This window comes from Xiphophorus maculatus, chromosome 17 (assembly GCF_002775205.1).
Source record: "Xiphophorus maculatus strain JP 163 A chromosome 17, X_maculatus-5.0-male, whole genome shotgun sequence".
Taxonomy (NCBI): domain Eukaryota; kingdom Metazoa; phylum Chordata; class Actinopteri; order Cyprinodontiformes; family Poeciliidae; genus Xiphophorus; species Xiphophorus maculatus.
The window spans coordinates 18,778,555-18,800,721 of record NC_036459.1 but is presented as its reverse complement, the minus strand read 5'-3'; the positions used below and the strand labels follow the sequence as shown (position 1 = coordinate 18,800,721).

The window sequence follows — 22,167 nt, the reverse complement described above, 5'->3', positions numbered from 1 at the left end:
GTTGGTGTGACAATAACTAGATGTATTAGTCCCATAAACAGGGAGGTCAAGAACAACCCCCATTATTTAACATTAATAACTTTAGCTGATTTAAAAATCAATGGGGAAAAAAATCACATTATTCACACATTTGCCCTAGAGAATGATTTTTTCTTTATTTACAGAGCAAAATAATATCTGGTTTCAAATGAAATGAAATGACATCAGACTTTTACAGAGCTTCATTAGGACACTCAAAAATGCTTAAATATCTGGTTTCTGCTGCTGACAATAACAGTCTGATGAAAAATATCACACAGGCTTATAGTCCTGAATCCAAGTTATAATCTTATTAAGTTAGCTTTCTGATTTCACAATGAGTTCCTGTATGCATGACATCATGGCTTGGTGACTAACACTTAGGAGGAAAGCAGGTGATCTCATTTCAGTTGATGGTAAATCAGAAAGCTTTTGAATGACACTTTGTTTTAACCCGCTCACTTCATTTAGCTCGTAATAACAAGCTCCATCTACCAGTTAAGTGATATATGGAAGTCTGTTGGGATAATATGTAATGTGTATTTTAACCAGATGTCTAAGAGCTGTACAGCCAACCTTACTACTTGAAATCAAGCTCAGTTTTCAGCGTGAAACATAAGATGTCAAAAACAGGGACCATGATCCAGTTTCTAAATCAGTCATATTCAGCTGTCATAAGCCTAAAAACACACGTACAGCTAAGGTTGAAATTAAAATTGAAAACGTTCTATTAAACCCTTTGATAATAGGGGCTCATAGAAAATCAGATCCTTGAGAACAAAACCCAAACTCTGGGGGGTATCTGAGGCTTGAAGACCCCCTGTGGTTTTACAACTGTCAGCAACAAAAGGCTCCTCTCAGCTCCGTCTGCCCAGCTTTCTTCTGCTGTTTGTTCCTTTGCACAACTGCCATGTTAAATGGGTTCACTTTGAGCTGCATGGAGCTCAGACAGTCAAGGAGAGACATCTATCGCCTGCTTCTACATTAGCAAGAATAAAACTCGCAAAGACCTGTTGAATTAATAAATTGTTAAGTAGCTCAGGTGGTCACCAAATTTATCAAAGGTTACAAAATTTACATTTCAAAGCTGTTTTAATCAACTTAAACTTTGATTTAATTCCTAATGCATTTAATTTGTTCCTATAGTAGAAGTAACTTAGCTTGGTAAAAACCAGCCCCTAGTTCTACGCTTTACTTCATGGATCCTCGGCTGCTGAGTAACTGTTGCTTGTTGGAGCCCTGGACTCTGTTAAAGTCAGGCTAGAAGTAACTTTATATGACTGCTTTTTGATTATGTAGCCATTCCTGCTACGTAATAGTAGAAAAGAATGTCCCCAAATTTACTACAATCCAAATTCTGCTTCTCAGAAAATTACACATTTACATTAGACTAAAGCAAAAAAAAAATTATTTAGGTAAACTGAAAAGATATCTCTGAAGTGTACACTATTAGCAGTCAGTACTTGGCCAGGGCTCCTTTTGCATAAATTGCTGCATCAAAGCAGGTGTGGAGAAGAGCAGCTTGTTGCTCTGCTGAGGTGTAACGGAAGCCCAGGTGGCTTTAATAGCCTGGTGTCTCTCATCTTCCCCTTGACAATAAAAATCCTCCATAAATTCTCTATAGCAGCGTTTCCCAATTCCGGTCCTCAGGCCTCCCTGCTCTGCATGTTTTAGATGTGCCTCTATTCCAGAGCAGCTGATTCAAATGATTGCATGACCATCAAGTGCTGCAGAAACCTGTTGATCACCCATATATTCAATCCAGGTGTGTAGCAGAAGGGAAACACCTAAAACATGCAGGGCAGGGAGGCCTGAGGACCGGAATTGGGAAACGCCGCTCTAAAGGGTTCAGGTCAGGTCAGTATGCTGGTTCATCACAGTAACATTGTGGTAACTTAACCATCTTTTGGTACCTTTGGCAGTGTGGGCAGCTGCCAACTCATGCTGAGAAATGAAATCAGCATTTCCATGAAGCTTATCAGCTGAATGCAGCTGATAAGCTTCATTCATTCATGAAGTCTTTTAAAATCTCCTGCTAGGTAACTATGCTGACGTTAGACTCTAATAAAAGCAGTGGCCTATCACCAGCCTTAGACTTGGCTCCCCAAATCCTCATTGATTGTGGAAACTTCACTTTGGATCTTAATCAACTTGAATTCAGTGCATCTGCAGTTGCCTTCCAGACTCTGAGAGGGCAAATGCTTCCAACATAACTCACAAAGCTTCTGATAGTTGTTGCTCATTTCCCGGATATGTCTGAGTAGAGAAACGCTGACTCAGCTCCAACCTCTCACAGCTCCCACTGAATGGCCTTTGCTTCACACTTCTCTCAAGGCTGTTGCTACTTATGTTGATAGTGCACTTTTCTCTACCACACTTTTTCCTTCCTCCCAACTTTCCATCTAAATGTTTGGATACAGCTCTCTCTGCACAGTCGGGCTCTTTAGCCATGACCTTGAAATGTCTGGCTTGCCTTCTGTGCTGCACAAGATTGAGCAAGCCATGAAACAGTCATAGCATTTCAGTATTAGAATATTTTTGGTTGTTGATTTAATGGAGCATTAAATGTTTCAGAAAAACTACACCTTTGGCTTTTAGTAAGCTCTAAGGTGTCATCATCAAATGTACATGTTGGAAATATGTCAAAAACATGTTTGAAAATTCAGATTTCGTATCTTAAACTTAGACTTAGACTGACTTTATTGTCATTTTGCATGCACAGGGTGTATACAGAACAAAATTTCGTTGCATACGGCTCAGGACAATGTTTTGAGGTTCCATCTCAAGTGTAGTTCATTTATCTTCTACTCAGTGACGTTACTCTGGGAACGTAGTGTGAACAGGAACAACTCGTGCTTCCTACAACATCACTTTTATCTCAGCCTCAGTGAAATATAACGCTGGAGGACAAAGCTGGATAAATAAATGAAAGAAGGGTGGAGAAATGCAGTGAGTAGTAAAGTAAGCAGAACTGTAATTTTACAACTTAAGCAATACAACCAGAAAACAGTATTTTATTAGTGGAGCCAAACCCCATGTGAAAAATTTATCTTTATTGAAAGATTGACCTTTACAGTGTCAATATCCCAAACAAGTTTTTGCACTTCAACAAGTAGCATTGTCATGCACTTACACTGTCGTAGTTCAATGATCCTCACATCTTTAGATGGTGGCCTTGGAATGCTGGCTCAACTTTCACCCTTAGCAGGTTGAGGTATGATAGTTCATGTGTTACTGAGGGTACTTCAGAAGGAGTACCAGCACCTTCAAACCAGGTCCTTGTATTTCTGGTGTCAGAGCTTGCTCAGTCAGTCTTGTTTCCGGTTGGACTTCGCCAAGGTTGCAATCTGTCACCTAATTGGTTCACAATCTTTATGGAGGTGCAGCCAAGGTATCTGAGTCCACCTTTTGGTGGCATCGGGTCTCTCCTTTTTGCAGATGATGTAGTTCTGTTGGTTTCATCAGCTCCAGCTTTAACTGAAGTGGACCAGAGCAATTTCCAGGATGAAGATCAGCACATCCAAATCTGACCTTTGGCCAGAAGAAGGTAAAGCACTCTCTCTGGGTTGGCGAAAATTTGGTCGACAGGGGATCAAATTTGAAACATTTTGCTACATCTTGAACTGTTTCGGTTTCCTGTCACACTGCATTCTGCCAGACGAATTAAACCCTTTGAAAAACCTATTTACCCTTTCACCTGTGGGGGCACTGCACCAAGAACTACTGAAGGAAACAAAAACACAAACACCCCACTGAACACATCTTCCTTCTTCATGAAATGTGTAAACAAAATGCAGTAGTGGGTATGGGTCTGTCTGGTGACATGGAAAAAATAAAGTTCATGGCCACAACTTGTTATAATTAAGTAGTTCTCACAAAATAAATAAGTTGTTCCCATGAGTTATTAAGTCATAGCCATGATATTTTTTTTCTTTTGTCCCATGTCATCAGTTGCACTCTGTAGGTGTGAGACTTTAGCGGTTTTGTTTTTGGCAAAAAATGACAAGCCATTTCTCCCGCTAGCAATAGACACTAACATTTCTTTTGGTTGTATTTACCCATAATGCTCTGTGCTTTCAAGGCAAACAAAATCGAATTAGAGTAGAGCAACCTAAACAGGACTGGTGCGCCTCAAGCATTTGGGGGTATTGTTCATGAATAAAGGAAAAACTGGAGCAGAAGATCGATAGGTGGATTGGTGCGGCGTCTGCAGTGATGCAGGGGAAATATTCTCAAATTACCAGTCAATCTACATTTCTACCCTCATCATCTGTGGTCACAAGCTCTGGGTAGAGGCTGAGATGAGATTCCTCTCCAGGGTGTCTGGGCTCTCCCTTGAATATGGGGTGAAAAGCTGGGTCTTTGTCCTGCGATGGACTGGCGACTCTTCCAGGGTGACCCTGCCTCTCGCCCGTTGACCCTGGAGATATGCAACATCACCCCCGCAATCGCATTGGGGATAAGGGTGTAAGATAATGGATGGACAGACGGAAGCTCTGTTATCTGGGAAGGTTCTCAGAGTAGAGCTGCTGCTTTAAGCACCATTAAGTTGTTACAGGAATACCAATCCAATATAAGATAGTAAAATCTTTACAACTGAACATTCATCCAGCTCACATTATGAAAGCTGCATTCACTTTCCTCGCTGTGACTCATGCACTCCGCAGGGAATCATGACTCAACATGTCGGAAGATGGTGAGGTCATCCTATGTGTTTACATATTAAGAAGATTAATTATTGATAGGAAATGATCAATGATGTGAAATAATAATATGGACATTAATGACATAGCAATTCTACAAAGCATATTTTTTTTTTGCCATTTTTGTCTTTTTGTTTGACTGTAAATGTTTTTCTCTCCAAAAAAGAGAGACTATTAAAAATATTTCAGGTCCTATTTTAATTCAAATTCACTTTCTCTTTTAAAAGTTTAAAATCCAGATTAACATCTTTCCTCCAACCTCTATTGCATGTCATTTCATGAAATCAGAAATTTCTGTTAAAAAATCCGTTTTTAATGATCTAATGTTACATTTAAATTTTCTGATAATCTAGATTTTGGGGATTTATTAGCTGTAAACTATTATAATAAAAACGTTCACAATATTGTTCTTTATGTAGAGTGAATATATATAATAGATTAAGTTCGCTTATTGAATAAATTAATTTGAAAAATAACAGTTTTTAGTGTTAACTAAATAAAAAATGTATTAAAAATGACGATAAAACATTACTAAATACTGTCGGGAGATAACGTCCAATCAGGTCTAATTTTATTCGACTGAGAAGGCGGAACTAGTTGGAAAAACTGGCCAATGAGAGTCAGCCAGCCTCCCGTTAGCTGCTATTTTCTAACAAGATGGCTGCCGTTCCTGAGAGCAGAGTTCTTACTTTCAGCGTTTTTAAATGGAGCTCATATTCCTCCACATATTTACCCGAGTGAGTGTTGAGGACATTAGCTAGCTGCATGTTTGCATTAGTGTTAATGACTGATGGAGGGCTTTCTGTTGCTCCGAGTACCGGTGGACGGTCCAGCCGGCTGGACTTGGCCTAGCTCGTCTCAGATCCAACACAGCGAGCGCTAGCTGAGACAAGGGCGCTCGCTGGGCTGGTTTATTTATTATTATTTGTTGGCTATTCTAAAGATTTTCTGATTCAGTAGCGTGTAACATTTATACCCCTTAATACAACGTTAAACTGAGTATTATAAACGTGTAGCTAAGCCTCAGTAGCAGTTGAGTTCTTGCAGTCGCGACGTAAACAAAACAAACCATGTTACTATCTTTTCAAAAATGGGGCATTTTAAACAACTTCAAATTCAATAATCTATACCCTGTTGCATTAGCATGCTGTGCGGTAACGTGTGGAAATAAATGTTTATGTTGGCATAACTGAAGCTGATACACAGGTCCTGTTACTATTGGCTAACCAGCTCATTAGCTAATTAGCCTGTTTACCCGTGCAGTGAAACTAAATCAGACTTCGTGGTTTGCTTAAAATATGGCAACACTGCTTAATCAGTGGAGTGTTGGTAATATCGGGCACAGTGTGTATGTCTGTTATATTTTAGCTGTTGCTGCTTCACGGCTTCATCATCAAGCTAGCTACTGCTAATTGAACTATCGTGCTTCATCTATTCCATACTGACACCGGAAGCTGTTCCTGTACGCGTCTGGCAGTTTATATAATTACTGTCCTGTAATGATTTCTTTTAGTCTTTCCTTGCCTTTGTTCTTGCTAACTTGATTGGTCACTTTCCAGACTCGGTAAATAAAGCCAATCTTTTTCATTTCTTAGGAATATCTTGGTGGATAAACCTAACGATCAGTCCTCCAGGTGGTCTTCAGAGAGCAACTATCCTCCACAGGTAGGCTGATCCAGTTAGCCAATGACGTTGCATCTATAAAATGTAGAAAACGACGTCCCTATATACAAATTAAGATATGAATTCAAGCGCATTTCCTTTGTACATCCTGATCAATGTGAAATTCAGGACAAATAAGGGAATAACAGAGTCCTATGCTCACACGTCTCCATTTTAATCTGCAAATAACTGTAACTATACCCTGCTTCTGTATGATTAAAAGAGATGATTACCTCTTGTTCACATTTTCTCAATAAACATGCAACTGTGTTTTTTTTCCCTTCATAGATCACTGTGTTCTTTCACGCCTTTCCAGTTGGTTTATTGAGGTCATAGACTGTGTTCTCTTTTAGGTCATGCAGCAGGGATCACAAGACCAAAGAGTGACCAATAGGTCACAGCATTCACCTGAGCAATGCTGTGTATGCTGTTCTTACAGGATGTTTAAATGCATTTAGGTGTTGTAAATATAATCAAAGTTGTTGTGTGTTCTCCTTAAGATGTCATCGTCCGCATCAGATTATAGGGTTGTAATATTTGTGGGTTGCCTTCAACTTCTGGACTTATCAGTAGAGCCTGAGTTCTAAAGAACATGTGTAGCTAGCCAGGCTAAAGGATGAACAGAAAGGGAAAGTGGTTACACATGGTCTTAAATGAGGTGAAGCTAGTAGGCATGTCAACAACAAATAATGAGTTGTTTATCATGTTTAAGTGAAAACATGATTTTCTTTTTGGGAAATTTATAATAATTGGGTTAATTAGTTGTTTTTAACATGCCTGGGGGGAAAGGACTTGAAGATGGGTGACTTTAAGTCTACATTCTAAGTCTTTGCAAAGTTCTTGTGCAAAGTTCCATTCATGAAAAAGGTTTTCCATTTTTTGTGATTTTTGCAAACTTTGTGGCTCTACTTTCTATGTGACCCCCCTCCCACACCCCTTCAGTTTCACTGCACTGTTGCAGAAGTTAACATTTACAGTCTTAATTATCACCATAGTTGGCAGTACAGCCAGTCTTCACCAAGGAATGGCGCCTTGCTATTTTTATGCTTCATGCTGTTTTGTATCTCTGTCTCTTCTTCACTAGTTTTTAATCTTGAAGTTGGAAAGGCCGGCGATTGTTCAGAGTATCACCTTTGGCAAGTATGAGAAGACTCATGTCTGCAACCTCAAGAAGTTCAAAGTGTTTGGTGGGATGAGTGAGGAGAACATGACAGAACTTTTATCCAGGTGAGTTTCTCGACTACAGAGTCCAGTTCTAAAGTAGATCTCTTGATCTCCGTCTCTTGCACAGCATGTAGCCGTCGGTACCAGGGGAAAAATAAAACGTTAAGCTGTTTTATTTTCATATGGCGTGTTTGTCTTTGTTTGCACTTTTTGCCATCCCAGCATGATTTACAGTTTAATGCCACATCTCTTTGACCAAATATACAAAACCCTTAAGGAATGTGATTCTAAGTCAGGATTGGATTGGACCCTAAGGAAGGGAAATGTCGACACTGGACAGTCACTCTTCTCTGTCCAGGTGATCTCTCCACCTTTTCTAGGTGCATCTCCTCCTCAGAGCTCCTCAGCTCCTTCAGACTAGCCAGCAGCAATTAGCTAACCCAGGTGAACTGCACATCTGCTGAGCTCATAAGAATGTTGGGAAAAACATTGTTAAAGGGTTAATAGAGGAGGAGTGATGTTTTTGATGACTTCCTGAAGGTGGAGTTTCAGAAGGAGCAGGAGTTTTTAAAGAGGTCGCTGAATTAGGAAGTCAAATTAGATATGTACAGCATTTTTATGATGACTAATGTTGGCATTGTTGCTAGATTATGCTATAAAATGGCAATGTATACCTGAAAAACATATTATTTATGTATTATCAAATATGTTAAGAGCATTTTTATACAAGTTTTCTACTGCGGCTTTAGTGAAGTAAATAAACCAACAATGAAAGTTAAAACAGCGTTTAAGAACTGACCCGTCTTCTTTCTGCTTGCCTCTCAGTGGCCTTAAGAACGACTACAACAAGGAGACATTTACGTTAAAGCATAAGATTGATGAGCAGATGTTTCCCTGCAGATTTGTGAAAATAGGTAAAAGGCGTCCATCTGTGGTTGGGTTCGTTTACACTGCTCAGGTTTTCCATTTCTCCTTCATTTTCCTGAATCTTTTCTGCCTGTTTGCCATAGTGCCTCTGATGTCTTGGGGGCCCAGTTTTAACTTCAGCATCTGGTACATTGAACTGCATGGCATTGAGGACCCTGATGTGGTGCAGCCCTGCCTTAACTGGTACAGCAAGGTCAGAACTCCAAGCTTTATCTTTCAAAATACTCCTAACATTTCCACTATTTCTCTAAAATAAATGTAATTATTTCAAACACCCTTTTTCTTGAGAATTAATTTGTAGAATAACTTAAACTTAGGCATTTCTTCCTTTATTATTATGCCACTAGAAGTGTGTGTGTGTGTATATATATATATATATATATATATATATATATATATATATACTGTATATATCTTTTACAATGTCAGTCCCTTTTGGCACAACAGAGGCAATATTCTTAGAGTAATCAGTAATTCATAAGAAGTGCATGTTGAAATACTCATCAAGGCATTTTTGATATTATTTCACTATCATACAAGCTCAGTGATTTTTTTGTTCTTCTTTAACTTAAATTTATTGTAGAATTTCTCTAAACTGCTGTAGAACTGTTGCAGCTGTGGAGCATGGTGGTGCTACCATCATGACGTGGGCCTATTTGTCTGCTTGCAGTTCTGGTGCTTCATAGAAATAATCTTGTTTAATGAAGGAAGGACGAATACCTTCAGAATGAGTTTTTCCTGTTCTTAATCCATAAGGCAGATCTATTCAGTCTAATTCTATGCTTTGTGCTCTTAGTGACATCATGCTTTACTATTTATTTTACATTATATTTAGAATTCCTATTTGCACTTTCTGAACCATTTGAAAAGTTTGTTGCAGTTTTATTTTTACATGTTTGACCAAACTTGTGAAGTTCTTGGTGTATTGAAGTGTGCTGTACTGGTGCAGAGTTAGCAAATGAAGCTGTGAGTCAGTACATTTATTTCTGTATTAAAAGAAAAATAAATATTTTAAGGAAATTCAGCTGTTTTTCTGTATTGGCTGATACTAGACCTCAGATATCGGTACAGGTAATGAAAAAAGTCATTCCATCCCTAATTCAGTGTCATGACATCACAGGAAGTCGTCTTCACAGCTCAGATTAGGTTGTGGAATCGATGTAAAGTTGCTGTCCATCGTGTCGTTTCAGTACAGAGAACAGGAAGCCATTCGGCTCTGCCTCAAGCACTTCCGGCAGCACAACTACACGGAAGCCTTCGAGTCGTTGCAGAAGAAGACGCGCATAGCCCTGGAACACCCCATGCTCACACACCTGCACGACTGTCTGGTCCTGCAGGGAGACTTTGACGCCTGTGAGGAGCTCATAGACAAAGCAGTGAGAGGTACGGCCCTGCGGCTCCAGCTCCGCCTCACTCTGCAGCTCAATCGAAGTGAACATGTGCAGACGCTCACTGCTTTCCCAACATTCCATCATCTCATTTCTCTGCTAGATGGTTTGTTTAACCAGTATATCAGCCAGCAGGAGTACAAGCCCAGGTGGAGTCAGATCATCCCCAAGTGCAACAAAGGTACAGGCAGCCAAGAAACCAGCCGAGACGACATGAACAGTGAGAGCTTCTATTCGCCTGGGAAATCCTCCCAGTCTGTTGGATTAAACACTCCAGATCTCTGGAAGCTCACTGGAAACCTAACCCTGCTTTCTGTTTTTCTGCCTCCTTCCTTACCCACCCACTCCCTTGCTTTCATCCTCCATCCTCACGTTCCACCCTTATCTCCTCCCCGTCTCCTCGTTTCCAGGTGACGGCGATGACAACAGGCCCGGGATGAGGGGAGGACATCAAATGGTCATTGACGTCCAGACTGGTGAGACCCACGCAGACGCTGCCATGAGTCACTTCCTCCTCCGTCAGATTGTAAATGCAAAGCTCTGTTTTGGAGTAATCAAATTAAGCCTCGTTTCCTCCCACAGCCACCTTCAGGCTCATGTTTAAAACTCACTTCACTACTTCTGCTTTGACGGTGACAGCACTTCAGTTGTGATTTGTTGAGGCTGGGATAAAAGCCTGTGTAATGTGTGGAGGTGGATCTGCAGACTGCTGGGTGGAGTCACTGCAGCGCTGAGCGCCGACTCCTTCCAAACAGCAGTTACAGCGAATCAGCAAGTTGATACAGTTTACTTCCATGAACCATTTATTTTAAAAAGAGGAATCAATACACAGTTAAACTCCTTATTGTTCAGGTTGCTTGTTTTATACTGACAGTCGCTTCATTATGCAATTCTGACTCAACCTGAGGTTAACCTGGAGGTGAACCAATCAGGCCTTTTTGATGGAGTTTTGGTGTCGTCATAGATAAAAGAAGAAAGTAACACTGTGGCCACAAAGTTTCAAGATTTCTTCTAAAATTGTACCGTTTGTTACATCATTTCAGTAACCGTGTCCAAATTTTCCACGCTGCGTACTCTGAAATGTGGCCTCCATTCTGACAGTTCTGTGTGGTAAAACATGATGAGCAGCAGCAGACAGACGTCTTCCTGATTCCACCATGGAATCTTTTACCTTTTATCTACAAAAAGGTTCCAATTTCCTTTTTTTTCTAACTTTATTTTGTAATAATTTTGAAATGTACATATGTACATCCAGACCCCTACTAACAGAAGTTTAGAACTTCTAGTTGAACAAAGGCAAATAAAATAATAATAATAATAATAATTTAAAAAATCCAATTAGATTTTTTTTTTTTTTTTTTTACTATTTTAAGTCTGACCTACTAATTTTGCCAAATTTCTTTATCATCACATAGATCTGCTTTGGATTCTGTGATGTTTTCTAGTATAAATCCTTTGTGTCTGACCTGGATTATTTTAATGCCATTGTTGTTTTTTTTTAAACCCAAGATAAATTGTACAGGTTTCTGTACTTTTTGGAAATCATCTGCGCTGTAGCTTTGACATAACGCCCGACTCTGTCTCAGCTGTTTTTCTCACGTTTTCCTCTGGAACAGCTCCACCGTCTCTCCTCGGCCTGCTTTGTGGCGCTGCTTTGTGGCGCTGCAGCACAGCGGCAGCAACAGAAATGATTTTACTGTTAACAAAATAACGTAGCAAAACCTCTTTTTACATGCAGCTACACACAGCTGAAGCAACACTGCTATGAACAAAAAAAGCACGAATAGTGGATAAGTACAAAAGCATCAAAGACATGAGAAGTGATGCAATGTAGCCCTGTTGCCATAAATAATGAATCGATCGCAAGAAAAATTAAAACGAGCTCAATTTTCATTTGCATGATTTATTGATCTTCTCCTTCTACCAAGAATTGGATGACAAAAGTCTTCAGTTTGGTGCTTTGGTCTTAACTACGGAATCCCTTTATTGAAGAACAATTCTGTTTACACAGATTTCATAATTCATTTTATTTGTCGTTTTGTTTATTTGTTTTGGATGTTGAAAATGTCTTCCAGTTCCAGAGTTAAATGTTCATTAGAATTTAAAGTTTATTGACCTTTGACAATGTGTTCTTGCATTACTATGCCATTACCATGATATTACTGGGAAATGGTCTCAAAACAAAATTATCATTTATTGCAATAACTTCTGGGACAATTTATCATCCAGCAAAATTTGTCATGGTAACAGGCCTAATCCCATGTTTTGCCTCTTGCATTCCTTTTTTAATCAATTGATGGCCTTAATAAAAACATTTAGGACTTGTTTATTAACTTTTGGAGTCAATCACAGCAACCCAGTGATGAATCAGATTCTAATATTTTGACATATAGATGTCTGGTAGAAAGCCCTCCCTCTCGGACATGTCTGAACTTGCTGGATGTGGTCATGGAACAGGTCTGCTCTTGCTGGATGTTTTTTTCTGAGTGGATCTTTGAAGCTGTTGTGTGTGTTTTTGTAGCCTCTGTTCTCTGGGCAGGGCGGCTAAATGTTCAAACAGAGATTAATGCTTTGGAGTTCACCCATGCTATGACGGCAGAATGAAAATCACTCTTTGCTTCTTTCATTTGTTGATGTAACTTAATTTGAGCTGACGTAATGTCAGATGTCCACTCCTCTGATGTCTCCGGTAGTGATGTAATAGTGATGTAATGTGTGTGTGTGTCCTGCAGAGACAGTGTACCTGTTTGGGGGTTGGGATGGCACTCAGGATCTGGCTGATTTCTGGGCTTACAGCGTCCAGGAGAACCAGTGGGCCTGCATCTCCAGGGACACAGAAAAAGAGGTGAGGGCCAGCCCGACTACACAAACCCACCAGCAGGTGGCAGCTCTGTAAGCCTGTCTGCTGTCCTCCAATCAGAACGGCCCAAGTGCCCGCTCCTGCCACAAGATGTGTATCGACTCGCAGCGGCGGCAGATCTACACGCTGGGCCGCTATCTGGACTCCAGCGTCAGGAACAGCAAGTCCTTGAAGAGCGACTTCTACCGCTACGACATCACGGCCAACACCTGGACGCTCCTCAGCGAGGACACGTCGGCGGATGGAGGGCCCAAGCTGGTGTTTGACCACCAGGTAGCGCTCCTGTTTCACTCTGCCTTCTCTTTGTTTTTACTCAGGGTTTTTTTGTATTGGAGATTCTTTTTTATTTTGAAAAGCATTCGTTTTTAAAAAAATCTTTCAAAAAGAGATTTACTGATCTAACATTTTGCTACCAATATTCCTGTTTAAAACAAAACAAAAAAAAGTGACATATCTGATATGTTGATCCAGATGTCAGCTAAAGAGTAATAACTCATCGAATCTTAGAAATCCAACAGGACTCAAATTCATCAGTGTGTGAGCGGGATATTATAAACACGTAGCTCACAGATACGATCCGATTGGGCAGAATGTTAGGGGCTGTGATGGAGTCTGATTCTGAGAAGAGGAAGAGGAGGCCGCGCAGGAAAAAATGAGTACAGAGTTGACATTTAAACTATATTAAACTATACATTAGCATTTAGGAACGTTATCCATATGTGTTCCATGTAGCGATCCTCTGATGCTGGTCACCAACCCACTTCCTGGTGGATCTCTACATGCAAAAGCCAGTAGAATACTTCCAAAATAATTCAGGGAATGACAGGTGTCTTAGATTTGCAAGTTAATTTTCTATAAACTGAACAGTGGAACGAGGCCTTTCAACAAACCAAATATCAATTCCTGTTTCTTAATATTTCATAAAAACCCATAATGGTCTTTTTTTCTCTCTCTTTTGAAATTTAAGACCAAATTTTGTTTAGCAAATAATCAACAAGTCAGGTGCTCACTTACAAAAACCAATAACTACCAACTACCTGTTAGTCACATTACAAATTGGAAAGTGATGGTGTGTTAAGACATGCTTTTAAATATTTTTATTATTGTAAATTTATTAGAGGTGCATGATAAATCTGCCAAACTATAAGCAGTTTATTAAAGTTCACTCTGGTTGATGCTTACAGGCAAAATCTGTTTGAGTTCCAAGGTTTAATGAGTTGTATGTATGAAAAAATCTTTCTTTCTGTATTTGCCATGCTGATCAGTAGGACTGCACCGATTCCACTTTTGTGGCCAATCATTAAAAAAAAAAAAGTGTTTCTTCTGTCTGAAAAGTCACTAAATAAAGCAACAATTCACTAAGTTGATAATAGTGGGGTAACCAGTGCTTACTGTGACTGTCACCTAATTATTTCTGTCAGTAAGAAGCAATTACCCCCAAATTAGAAAGTGATCCAGCCAATCTAACTTCCAAATTCTGTTAATGTCTTACCAAAATATATTAGAATACCAACCTGATCCGCCTTCCCTCTCCTGTTGTTGCAGATGTGCATGGACTCAGAGAAACACATGATTTACACGTTTGGCGGCCGCATCCTGACATGTAATGGCAGCGTGGAGGACAGTCGGACGTCTGAGCCACAGTTCAGCGGTCTGTACGCATTCCACTGCCAGGCGGGGACGTGGCGCCTCCTACGGGAAGACTCGTGCAACGCCGGGCCAGAAGACATTCAATCCCGGATCGGACACTGCATGCTCTTCCACACCGTGAGTCTGACTCCAGACTGGATCCTGGTAGAGCCAACTAATGTTACCTGATGCTAACTGATGTTACCTCTGTACCGGTCAACAGAGAAACCGCTGTCTCTATGTGTTTGGGGGTCAGAGGTCAAAGACGTACCTGAACGATTTCTTCAGCTACGACGTGGACGGAGATCATGTAGAGATCATATCTGATGGTACCAAAAAGGATTCTGGGATGGGTGAGTTTTTAATTCCAGTTGCTCTAACAAGCTGCGTTAATTAAAGCCAGACTGGGCTCAGATACAAGCGCTCGTAGGTTCCTGTCCTGTCGGCATAGCGACGTCAGAAAGTCTCAGTGTTACAAAATGGAGGTCTGTAGACGGTGGATTTGTTTTCTTTTTTAAAATCAAATTTGGGACATTTTAAAGAGGTTCTGAATTGTAATAAATGAGAATCTAGATTCTTTTGTGAATCTGTATCGACCATTTAGCCGTTCAGGTTTTTTAAACATTGATGATCGACCGGAAATTTCCAGTCAGTGCACACCTACACCTTCAATAGGGTGCTTAGCAAACTTTAGGCAGAGTTTTCTATGGCTTCTGGGTTGGAGGATCTGCTTCTTGTAGAACAACTGGAGTTTTATCTGCAACAAATGTTTGTCATTAAACGTTCTTTCACTGTTTCCCAGTTCCAATGACTGGTTTCACCCAGAGAGCCACCATCGACCCGGAGCTCAACGAGATCCACGTCCTGTCGGGGCTGAGCAAAGACAAGGACAAACGGGAGGAGAATGTGCGCAACTCGTTCTGGATCTACGACATCGCCCGTAACAACTGGTAGGCCCCGAAACGAAAGCCAGGCCTCGTCGTTCAGAGACGACTCTGATTGTAACCACAACACTCACAGGAAGTTCTCAGACACATGCGCAGCGTCGCTCTGTCACCGTGATCACACCACAGAGGCTCAGTGTTCGTGCAGCACTAGCTGGCTGCCAGCACTCAGTGTCTTTATATAACAGCGGACAAAAGAAATCATCTTTTGAGGCGATTCAACAGGGAACAGTTGGATCACAGTAAACACGATGTGCAGGAAAAGCTGTGGCCAACTGCTTCTAGTGAATCACATCATTAGCATATGATGTGCTACAATTTGTTCCTTTTTTGCTACAATTTGTTCCTTTTTTGAATTTATGACGCATGGTAAGAACTGGGGTAAACTGATTCTGAAAGTGTGGCTTCGTTTGTGTTTTTTACCACAACCAGAACAGCCTACGCTACGTTTGTTTTTTCCTTGATGGCTTCAGGATGTATTCTGAGCATTTTTTCTTCTTCTTCTTTCTCATCATCACTTCTGTGTGTGTGTGTTTTTTTCACTCAGGTCATGTGTGTATAAGAACGATCAGGCTGTAAAAGAAAACCCAAGTAAGACGCTGCAGGAGGAGGAACCATGTCCACGCTTTGCACACCAGCTGGTCTACGATGAGATGCACAAGGTAGCACTTCTACCCTACGCTGCCACACAGTCTGCATGTCCAAAACCCAAACAGTGTCAATAAAATACCCCCACCCTCCTCTCACATCCCTCTGACTGCATTCTGCCTCAGTGCGTCATGAATATTCTAGGGCTTAGAAATGTGTCCGCTTAAAAATAAAGATAAAAACAACAAAACTTCACACAAACTAGCAGGAGCTGTAGTAGTTAGCTTTTTGAACACCAGGAATCCCTTCTGGTTTATTATTCCTGTTATATTTATCATTATTCACAGCAAACTGGTGATGTTTAGATATATGACTGAACTTACTGTAGAGCTGAGCAACTGGAGGAATTCCTCTATAGAAAAAGTTAAGCTCATTTTAATAAAAATGGGCATAATGAGAATTATTAATATGTGCTTAAAGATTACAGTACTTTTAATCTGAGAAGCGATTCTCATTGGAATGTAGGTTCTAATTTGATAAATATGATTGTTTACTGTGATCCAGTTTCTTAGTTGAAATGGAATAACCAGCAGTTATTCCTGCTGCTGCATAGATGATATATTGACCTCTAACCTCAGGAGCCCAAATCAACCAGACAGTGGTCAAAATTCATTCCATCCTTTCAACTAAATCCAAAAAAACTGAGTTTCCACTGTGTTTATAATGTAACCAATCCACTCAGAGTCATTTTCTTTTGTTTGATGTAATAAATGTTAGAGACATACCAACACTCTGACACCACTGCTGTCTTCTTTCTGAAGGCCTTAGACAACCTTTAAAAATGCTGAGTCAGGATGTTCTCAACTCATATTATGCAACTATATTCAGTTAAGTGGGATTTAATTTTTTTTTATTTAACTTCTATTTTACCAGGATAAAAACCCCTCTGAGATTAAAAACTCTTTTTCAAGGGAATCCTGACCAAGAGCAGCAACAGAATCCAGAATCAATGTGGTTTCCTCATTTCTTTCAGCACCAGAGAAAGTTTCTTACATCATACAGAAACAAAATTAAAATATATTTTCTTTGTTTCCGGGCCAGAATTTTTCAGCATTGTTAAAACCAACATTAAATATCCGTATGTTGACAAACAAACAGATATCACTCGTTATTTTCTCACAACTGTACCTTTGATGAAAAGATCGTATTTCTGTTCCTACCACGGAGGTCAGTGCAGGTCAGTCAATCAGGCCCGTCTGAGTTCTTTTTAATCTAGTATTGCATGAATAATTTAGTGTAAGTGTTGGAGAGTGTCTGTTCCATGCATGTTTATCCCAAAATGTCCAGGTGCACTACCTGTTTGGAGGAAACCCAGGGAAGTCGTGTTCTCCTAAGATGCGCCTGGATGACTTCTGGTCCCTCAAACTGTGTCGGCCCTCCAAGGAGTACCTGCTGCGCCACTGCAGATACCTCATCAGGAAATACAGGTCTGCAGATTTTACTGTGTCACTCCGTCACCTGTTATGTTCAGGTCAATGATAAGACAGTAGATACAAAGATTTCTCTGTCATCTACAGTCAGGACTTTGATTTAAAACTAGAGAACAGTAAATTATGGGAAATAGTAGTACAGGTAACCTTAAAGTTGTAGCATGTTGCCATCTAGTGGTTGTAATCTGTAACAGCGGTCTGTCATTGTTTGCCCACTGTGTTGACCATGACTGTGTGTGGTAGGTTTGAGGAGAAAGCCCAGTCAGAGCCACTGAATGCTCTGAAGTACCTTCAGAATGACCTGTCGCTAACCGTGGACCACACTGACCCCGATGAGACCAAAGAGGTACTGCAGCGTTCACACACACTACTTTAACTAACTGGAGTGAATGTCAACCTGCGTGTTCAGCTGAGACTAGAGCTGAGAGTTTGACGTCACTTAGAGCACATTGCATAGAATTAAACTGAATAGATTTGTCCTTATGGATTGGGAACATAGTTACCAATTACTGTATAGAATTTATTTTTTTATTTATTTTTTTTCAAAATCGAGACCGATTAATATATTAATATCATATCGATGCATTTCTACTTTGAACTACGGAACCTAAAGGTTTCCATTGGTGGAAAACAATCCACATTTTCCTTGAATTAAATCTTCATAAACCAAACAAAATTGATTAGTGGATGAAATGGATCTGCTGCCCAGCCGTAGGTGAGCGTAGGGCTGTTTGACTCTTCTGTTCTCCTGAATGTCGGTGACACAGGTGTTTGTGTTGCGTTTCAGTTCCAGCTCCTACCAACTGCTCTCTTCAAGTCCAGTTCTGATTTCATCCCTCTAGGTAAGACCCGAATCACTCTGAATGTGTTGGATAAAGATACTGGATAGGTTGAGTCTGCTTGACTTCAGTTAGTGACAATACTTTACCCCATAAACCGTAAACATCAAGAGGAAATCATGTTTATCAGATTTAAACACCCTTCATTTGCATGTGGTACTGATTAAGAGTTCACTGTTTTATTTTAAATGAGCAGTAAGTGTTAGTGCAGAGTAACCCTCAGGCAGCAGCCTGAACCTGACCGGGGGTCAGTCCTCACAAACCTCTGCTCCCTCCTTCTCTCAGGCTTCTCTGACGTAGACCAGACGTACGCTCAGCGAACGCAGCTCTTTGACACGCTGGTCAACTTCTTCCCCGACAGCATGACGCCCCCGAAGGGCAACCTGGTGGACCTGATCACCCTCTAGCATCCTGCTCCTTTCACACTCGACTGAACACACACCTGTGCACCCCACACACCTAAAACACACCAGACTGGCCAGCTGAGTCCACTTTGTCCACCTCCACTAAACTGACCTGTGTTCTACAGGCTTTGTCACCATGGCGATGAGGGTATTAAAACACAGAACCACTGTGCTAGGTAGACATGAGTGAGATTTTCTAAAAGCCTTTGGTGCTTTTTATTTTTTTTGTTTTTTTTCTTTAGGTGTGAGCCGATTGCTCAAAGCTCTAAAAAGTTTTAATTTGACAAAAAAAAGATTGTTGCACTTCTGCTTTGCTTTTCACACACAGGCGTTCAATGAGTACTTTTAAGGCCAGTGGATTTTTTTTCTTTAAAGTCGGCCGAGTTTCCCCAGCTCCTCTGTTCTTTAGGCTTTTCCTGAACGTCTCTCCTGGGGAACACGTTCAGGCTCATTGTCCGGCTTCTTTGCTGCTTTCGTTTTTGAAGAACTGCTCGGCTTTCTTTGGAGCTCATGACTTTTTTCTAGACGACACGCAGCCGCACCAACCACAAACAAAAATGTAGTTTACAATTTTAGTAGTTTTAGTGAGTGCGATGAGGAAAAAAAAAAAAAGAATATATATGTATGTCAGGAAATCTAAAAGTCCTTTTGGGTCTGACTAATATAAGTTTAAACACTTCAATTATCAGACTGTCAATTGATTCTAATTGCTGAAATTATGTACAAAATATGTAAATATACATACAGAATATTTTCCTGGACTGGATGCATTTTCTGCTGGAATGTCTCCCATCTTACCTAAATGTTCTGAGTTTACACATAGATGCTCATTAGTTCCTGTATCAGATATTCAGCATAAGGGGAAAAATCTGTGATAGTGCTTTAAGAACCTCGATTATTGTTACAAATGACCTCCTATAGGTTTCCTTAAAGTCCCTTGTGTGAGTGGAAAATACTCACAAATGATTCGTTTTTTCACAGTTAGGTTGATCAGATAGTAGATGTTGAATTACATCTACAAACAATATGCCCACAATCTGAAAATATCACTTTTTCTTGTTCATAAAATACATCAAAACTGAAAACCATTTTTAGTCTATATAAACACAGCATGGATATTGGTTTACTAATATCTAATTGTAAACCTTTTATATTCTGGTTGTCACAAAGCTCCATGATGGAATCTGCATCACATTTCCTCCTCTTTTATGTTAGTATTTCCTTAAAAAAAAAAAGATTAGAATCAGCAGGACATCATGCGATACATGAAATCATTGGTCATATCATATTTGCTTTATGAAGAAAAATCTTCCTCCCTATTTAAGTAAATGTCCATTAAAAGTGTCAGATTTTAACACAAAGCAGTAAAGAATGTATGTTTTAGTTGATAAATTTCAGGGAAGTTTTCATTTACAATCATTTCCATAAACAGAAAATGGGAAATCTGTGCCCTGCTGTTTACTGTAACTGAAGCATAAATCTGTAAATTTATTAAGATTCTGGTTTAAAACCTTAACAACTGAATGATAGTCAAACCTTTTCTGTTGGTGTTCCAGTTTTAGAGCTAAATCCGTTGACGTGGACGGTCAACAGCGTAGTTGTTAAAAACTCCAAACCGGACCAGAACCGCCAGGCATGGACCGCAGTGAGTCTGCCTCTCACTCCTCCTGTTTCTGTTTCCATGACGCTCTTGACGTAGTAAATGTAGGTTGGTGTGCCTCGCAGTCTTAGATTCCTAACCTCTGACCTTCTAAACACATCAGGTTTTTTTTTTACTCACCAGTTGGTGTTTATAAATCCCACTTGAGGAAACATCAATCAGAGATCAGATCATTTTAAAGAGTTGATTAAGCAGCAGTTATAAATGTGCTGATATAAAGGCGTGGTTGCCGGGCTACATACTTGGATCTGGCTAAATAAAATGTCTCCCTCCACTATTAAATAGTTTAAATCTGTACATTCTATTTTTACATACAGATTATTGGTGCACTACAGTATGGAGTGATTCTAATATTTTTGTTTACTGCTTGTTTTAACTTATCGGTCATAAAATATAGATTTTAATCAAGCTAAATATTCATTCATGTCCCACCAGACATTCCTTACTGGTCCCAGTTTAGGACTTTAGGAACAGTAACAGTTGGCCTTTACTGCAGATAACATGAACTGTTTGCAGTCTGCCTAAAGGCAAAACACTGATTACTGCAAACCAAAGGTTGCTTCAGTTCTGCAGGAAGGCGAGCGCCACAGCTCGCTTAAAACCTGCAGCTGGGTGGGATTCTACTTTTGGAACGCCGGGAAAACAGTCCTGGTGTTTTTAGGAAGAATTTGCCAAGCTAAGTGATACGAGTTGTTATGATTGCAGTCCTTAAGCACAGAGATAAAAACCACTGACCCCCATCACACGTGTGATTGTGGAAGCTTCATATGTAGCATATGAATATTAGAGCTCTGCTCACGAAACGGATATTTGAAATCACTAAATGTTATCCAGCTATTCTCTTACCAAAGGACACCATTAGCAAAACGCACTAAAAGCGTAGAAGATGATAAACAACCATGGTATCAAATAACTTCAGCCACATAGGCTCGCTTCCTCTTCCTCTTGTTTCTCTTGGATTGAGTGAAAGTAGCTGGAGGATGTCGCTAGCTGCTTTCTGGCAGGAGCATCACCTGTTTTAATAACCGCTAACAGACGTAGCTTTCAAAACTCTTAACAGACATTTTAAGCCTTAGCAGAGAGGAGAGCGATGAATCTGGAATTTCATTTATTTTAGTAGAGTGGGACATGTCAATAAATTAAGTTTTTTTTTATTCGGTAATTAAGTTTAAGAAGATACTTTTATTGCATTCGTTACACCCTGAGTGATGCATTTCTGCTAATTTTTTTATGATTTTTGCCTTAAATATGGATTAAAAGAGATAATCATTATAATAAAAATACTTGCCACTCTGTATAAATTTTTGGTGAAATCCGCATTTTTTCTTTTAAATGCACTTATACTGGATGATGATGAAGGGTGTGTTTCCCCCCATGTTGCTTCTATACAGAATGAATTCATGGTGTAAAAGAATACTTGAGGAAGCAATAAGAAGGATTATTGAAGGTATTCTGATAATGTTTGAGACTCTCCACTTTACTGGAGCATTTCAGTTTTTTACCAGAAGAAGGTTTTGTTTAAGAAAGCTTCATTCTGAACACCTTAATTTACCACACAATGCCAAATGCTTGTTTTCTTTTTTGGATATGTGTTGGGGAAATGGTCCCACAACCTTTGCTGTGTCATAACTTATTACCATATATGGTCATTGCCCGTCTCTGGAGCCCGCTGTGGGTCTGAGGAGGTGTAAGGCCGGTACTCTCTGATCCACACGCACCACTCTGTGCACACACAGAATGTGTAGAGAGCCTTGTAGTATTGCATTGTATGTAATGTATATAACAAATAAAGATTGTATTTTGTTCAAATTTTCTCAAGAGCTGTTTCTGTTGGTTATTTTCCACCCCCCTGGTGGCTCTGTTGGGGCATTACAGAGGAACCGCACAAGAA

At 40.0% G+C, this 22,167-nt stretch overlaps 1 protein-coding gene across 1 annotated transcript; it reads left to right on the top strand.

Annotated features, from left to right (window-relative positions):
* The first annotated feature begins 5,364 nt into the window (after positions 1 to 5,364).
* Positions 5,365 to 22,089, top strand: mkln1 (muskelin 1). The gene is made up of 18 exons (XM_023350238.1): positions 5,365 to 5,458; positions 6,317 to 6,386; positions 7,468 to 7,610; positions 8,373 to 8,461; positions 8,558 to 8,667; positions 9,665 to 9,857; positions 9,966 to 10,082; positions 10,273 to 10,338; positions 12,595 to 12,707; positions 12,783 to 12,995; positions 14,268 to 14,489; positions 14,575 to 14,704; positions 15,154 to 15,301; positions 15,843 to 15,957; positions 17,231 to 17,370; positions 17,617 to 17,719; positions 18,161 to 18,215; positions 18,498 to 22,089. Exons 1-18 carry the CDS (start codon positions 5,379 to 5,381, stop codon positions 18,617 to 18,619), a joined length of 2,229 nt encoding a protein of 742 aa, XP_023206006.1. The 5' UTR covers positions 5,365 to 5,378; the 3' UTR covers positions 18,620 to 22,089.
* Positions 22,090 to 22,167: the final 78 nt, after the last annotated feature.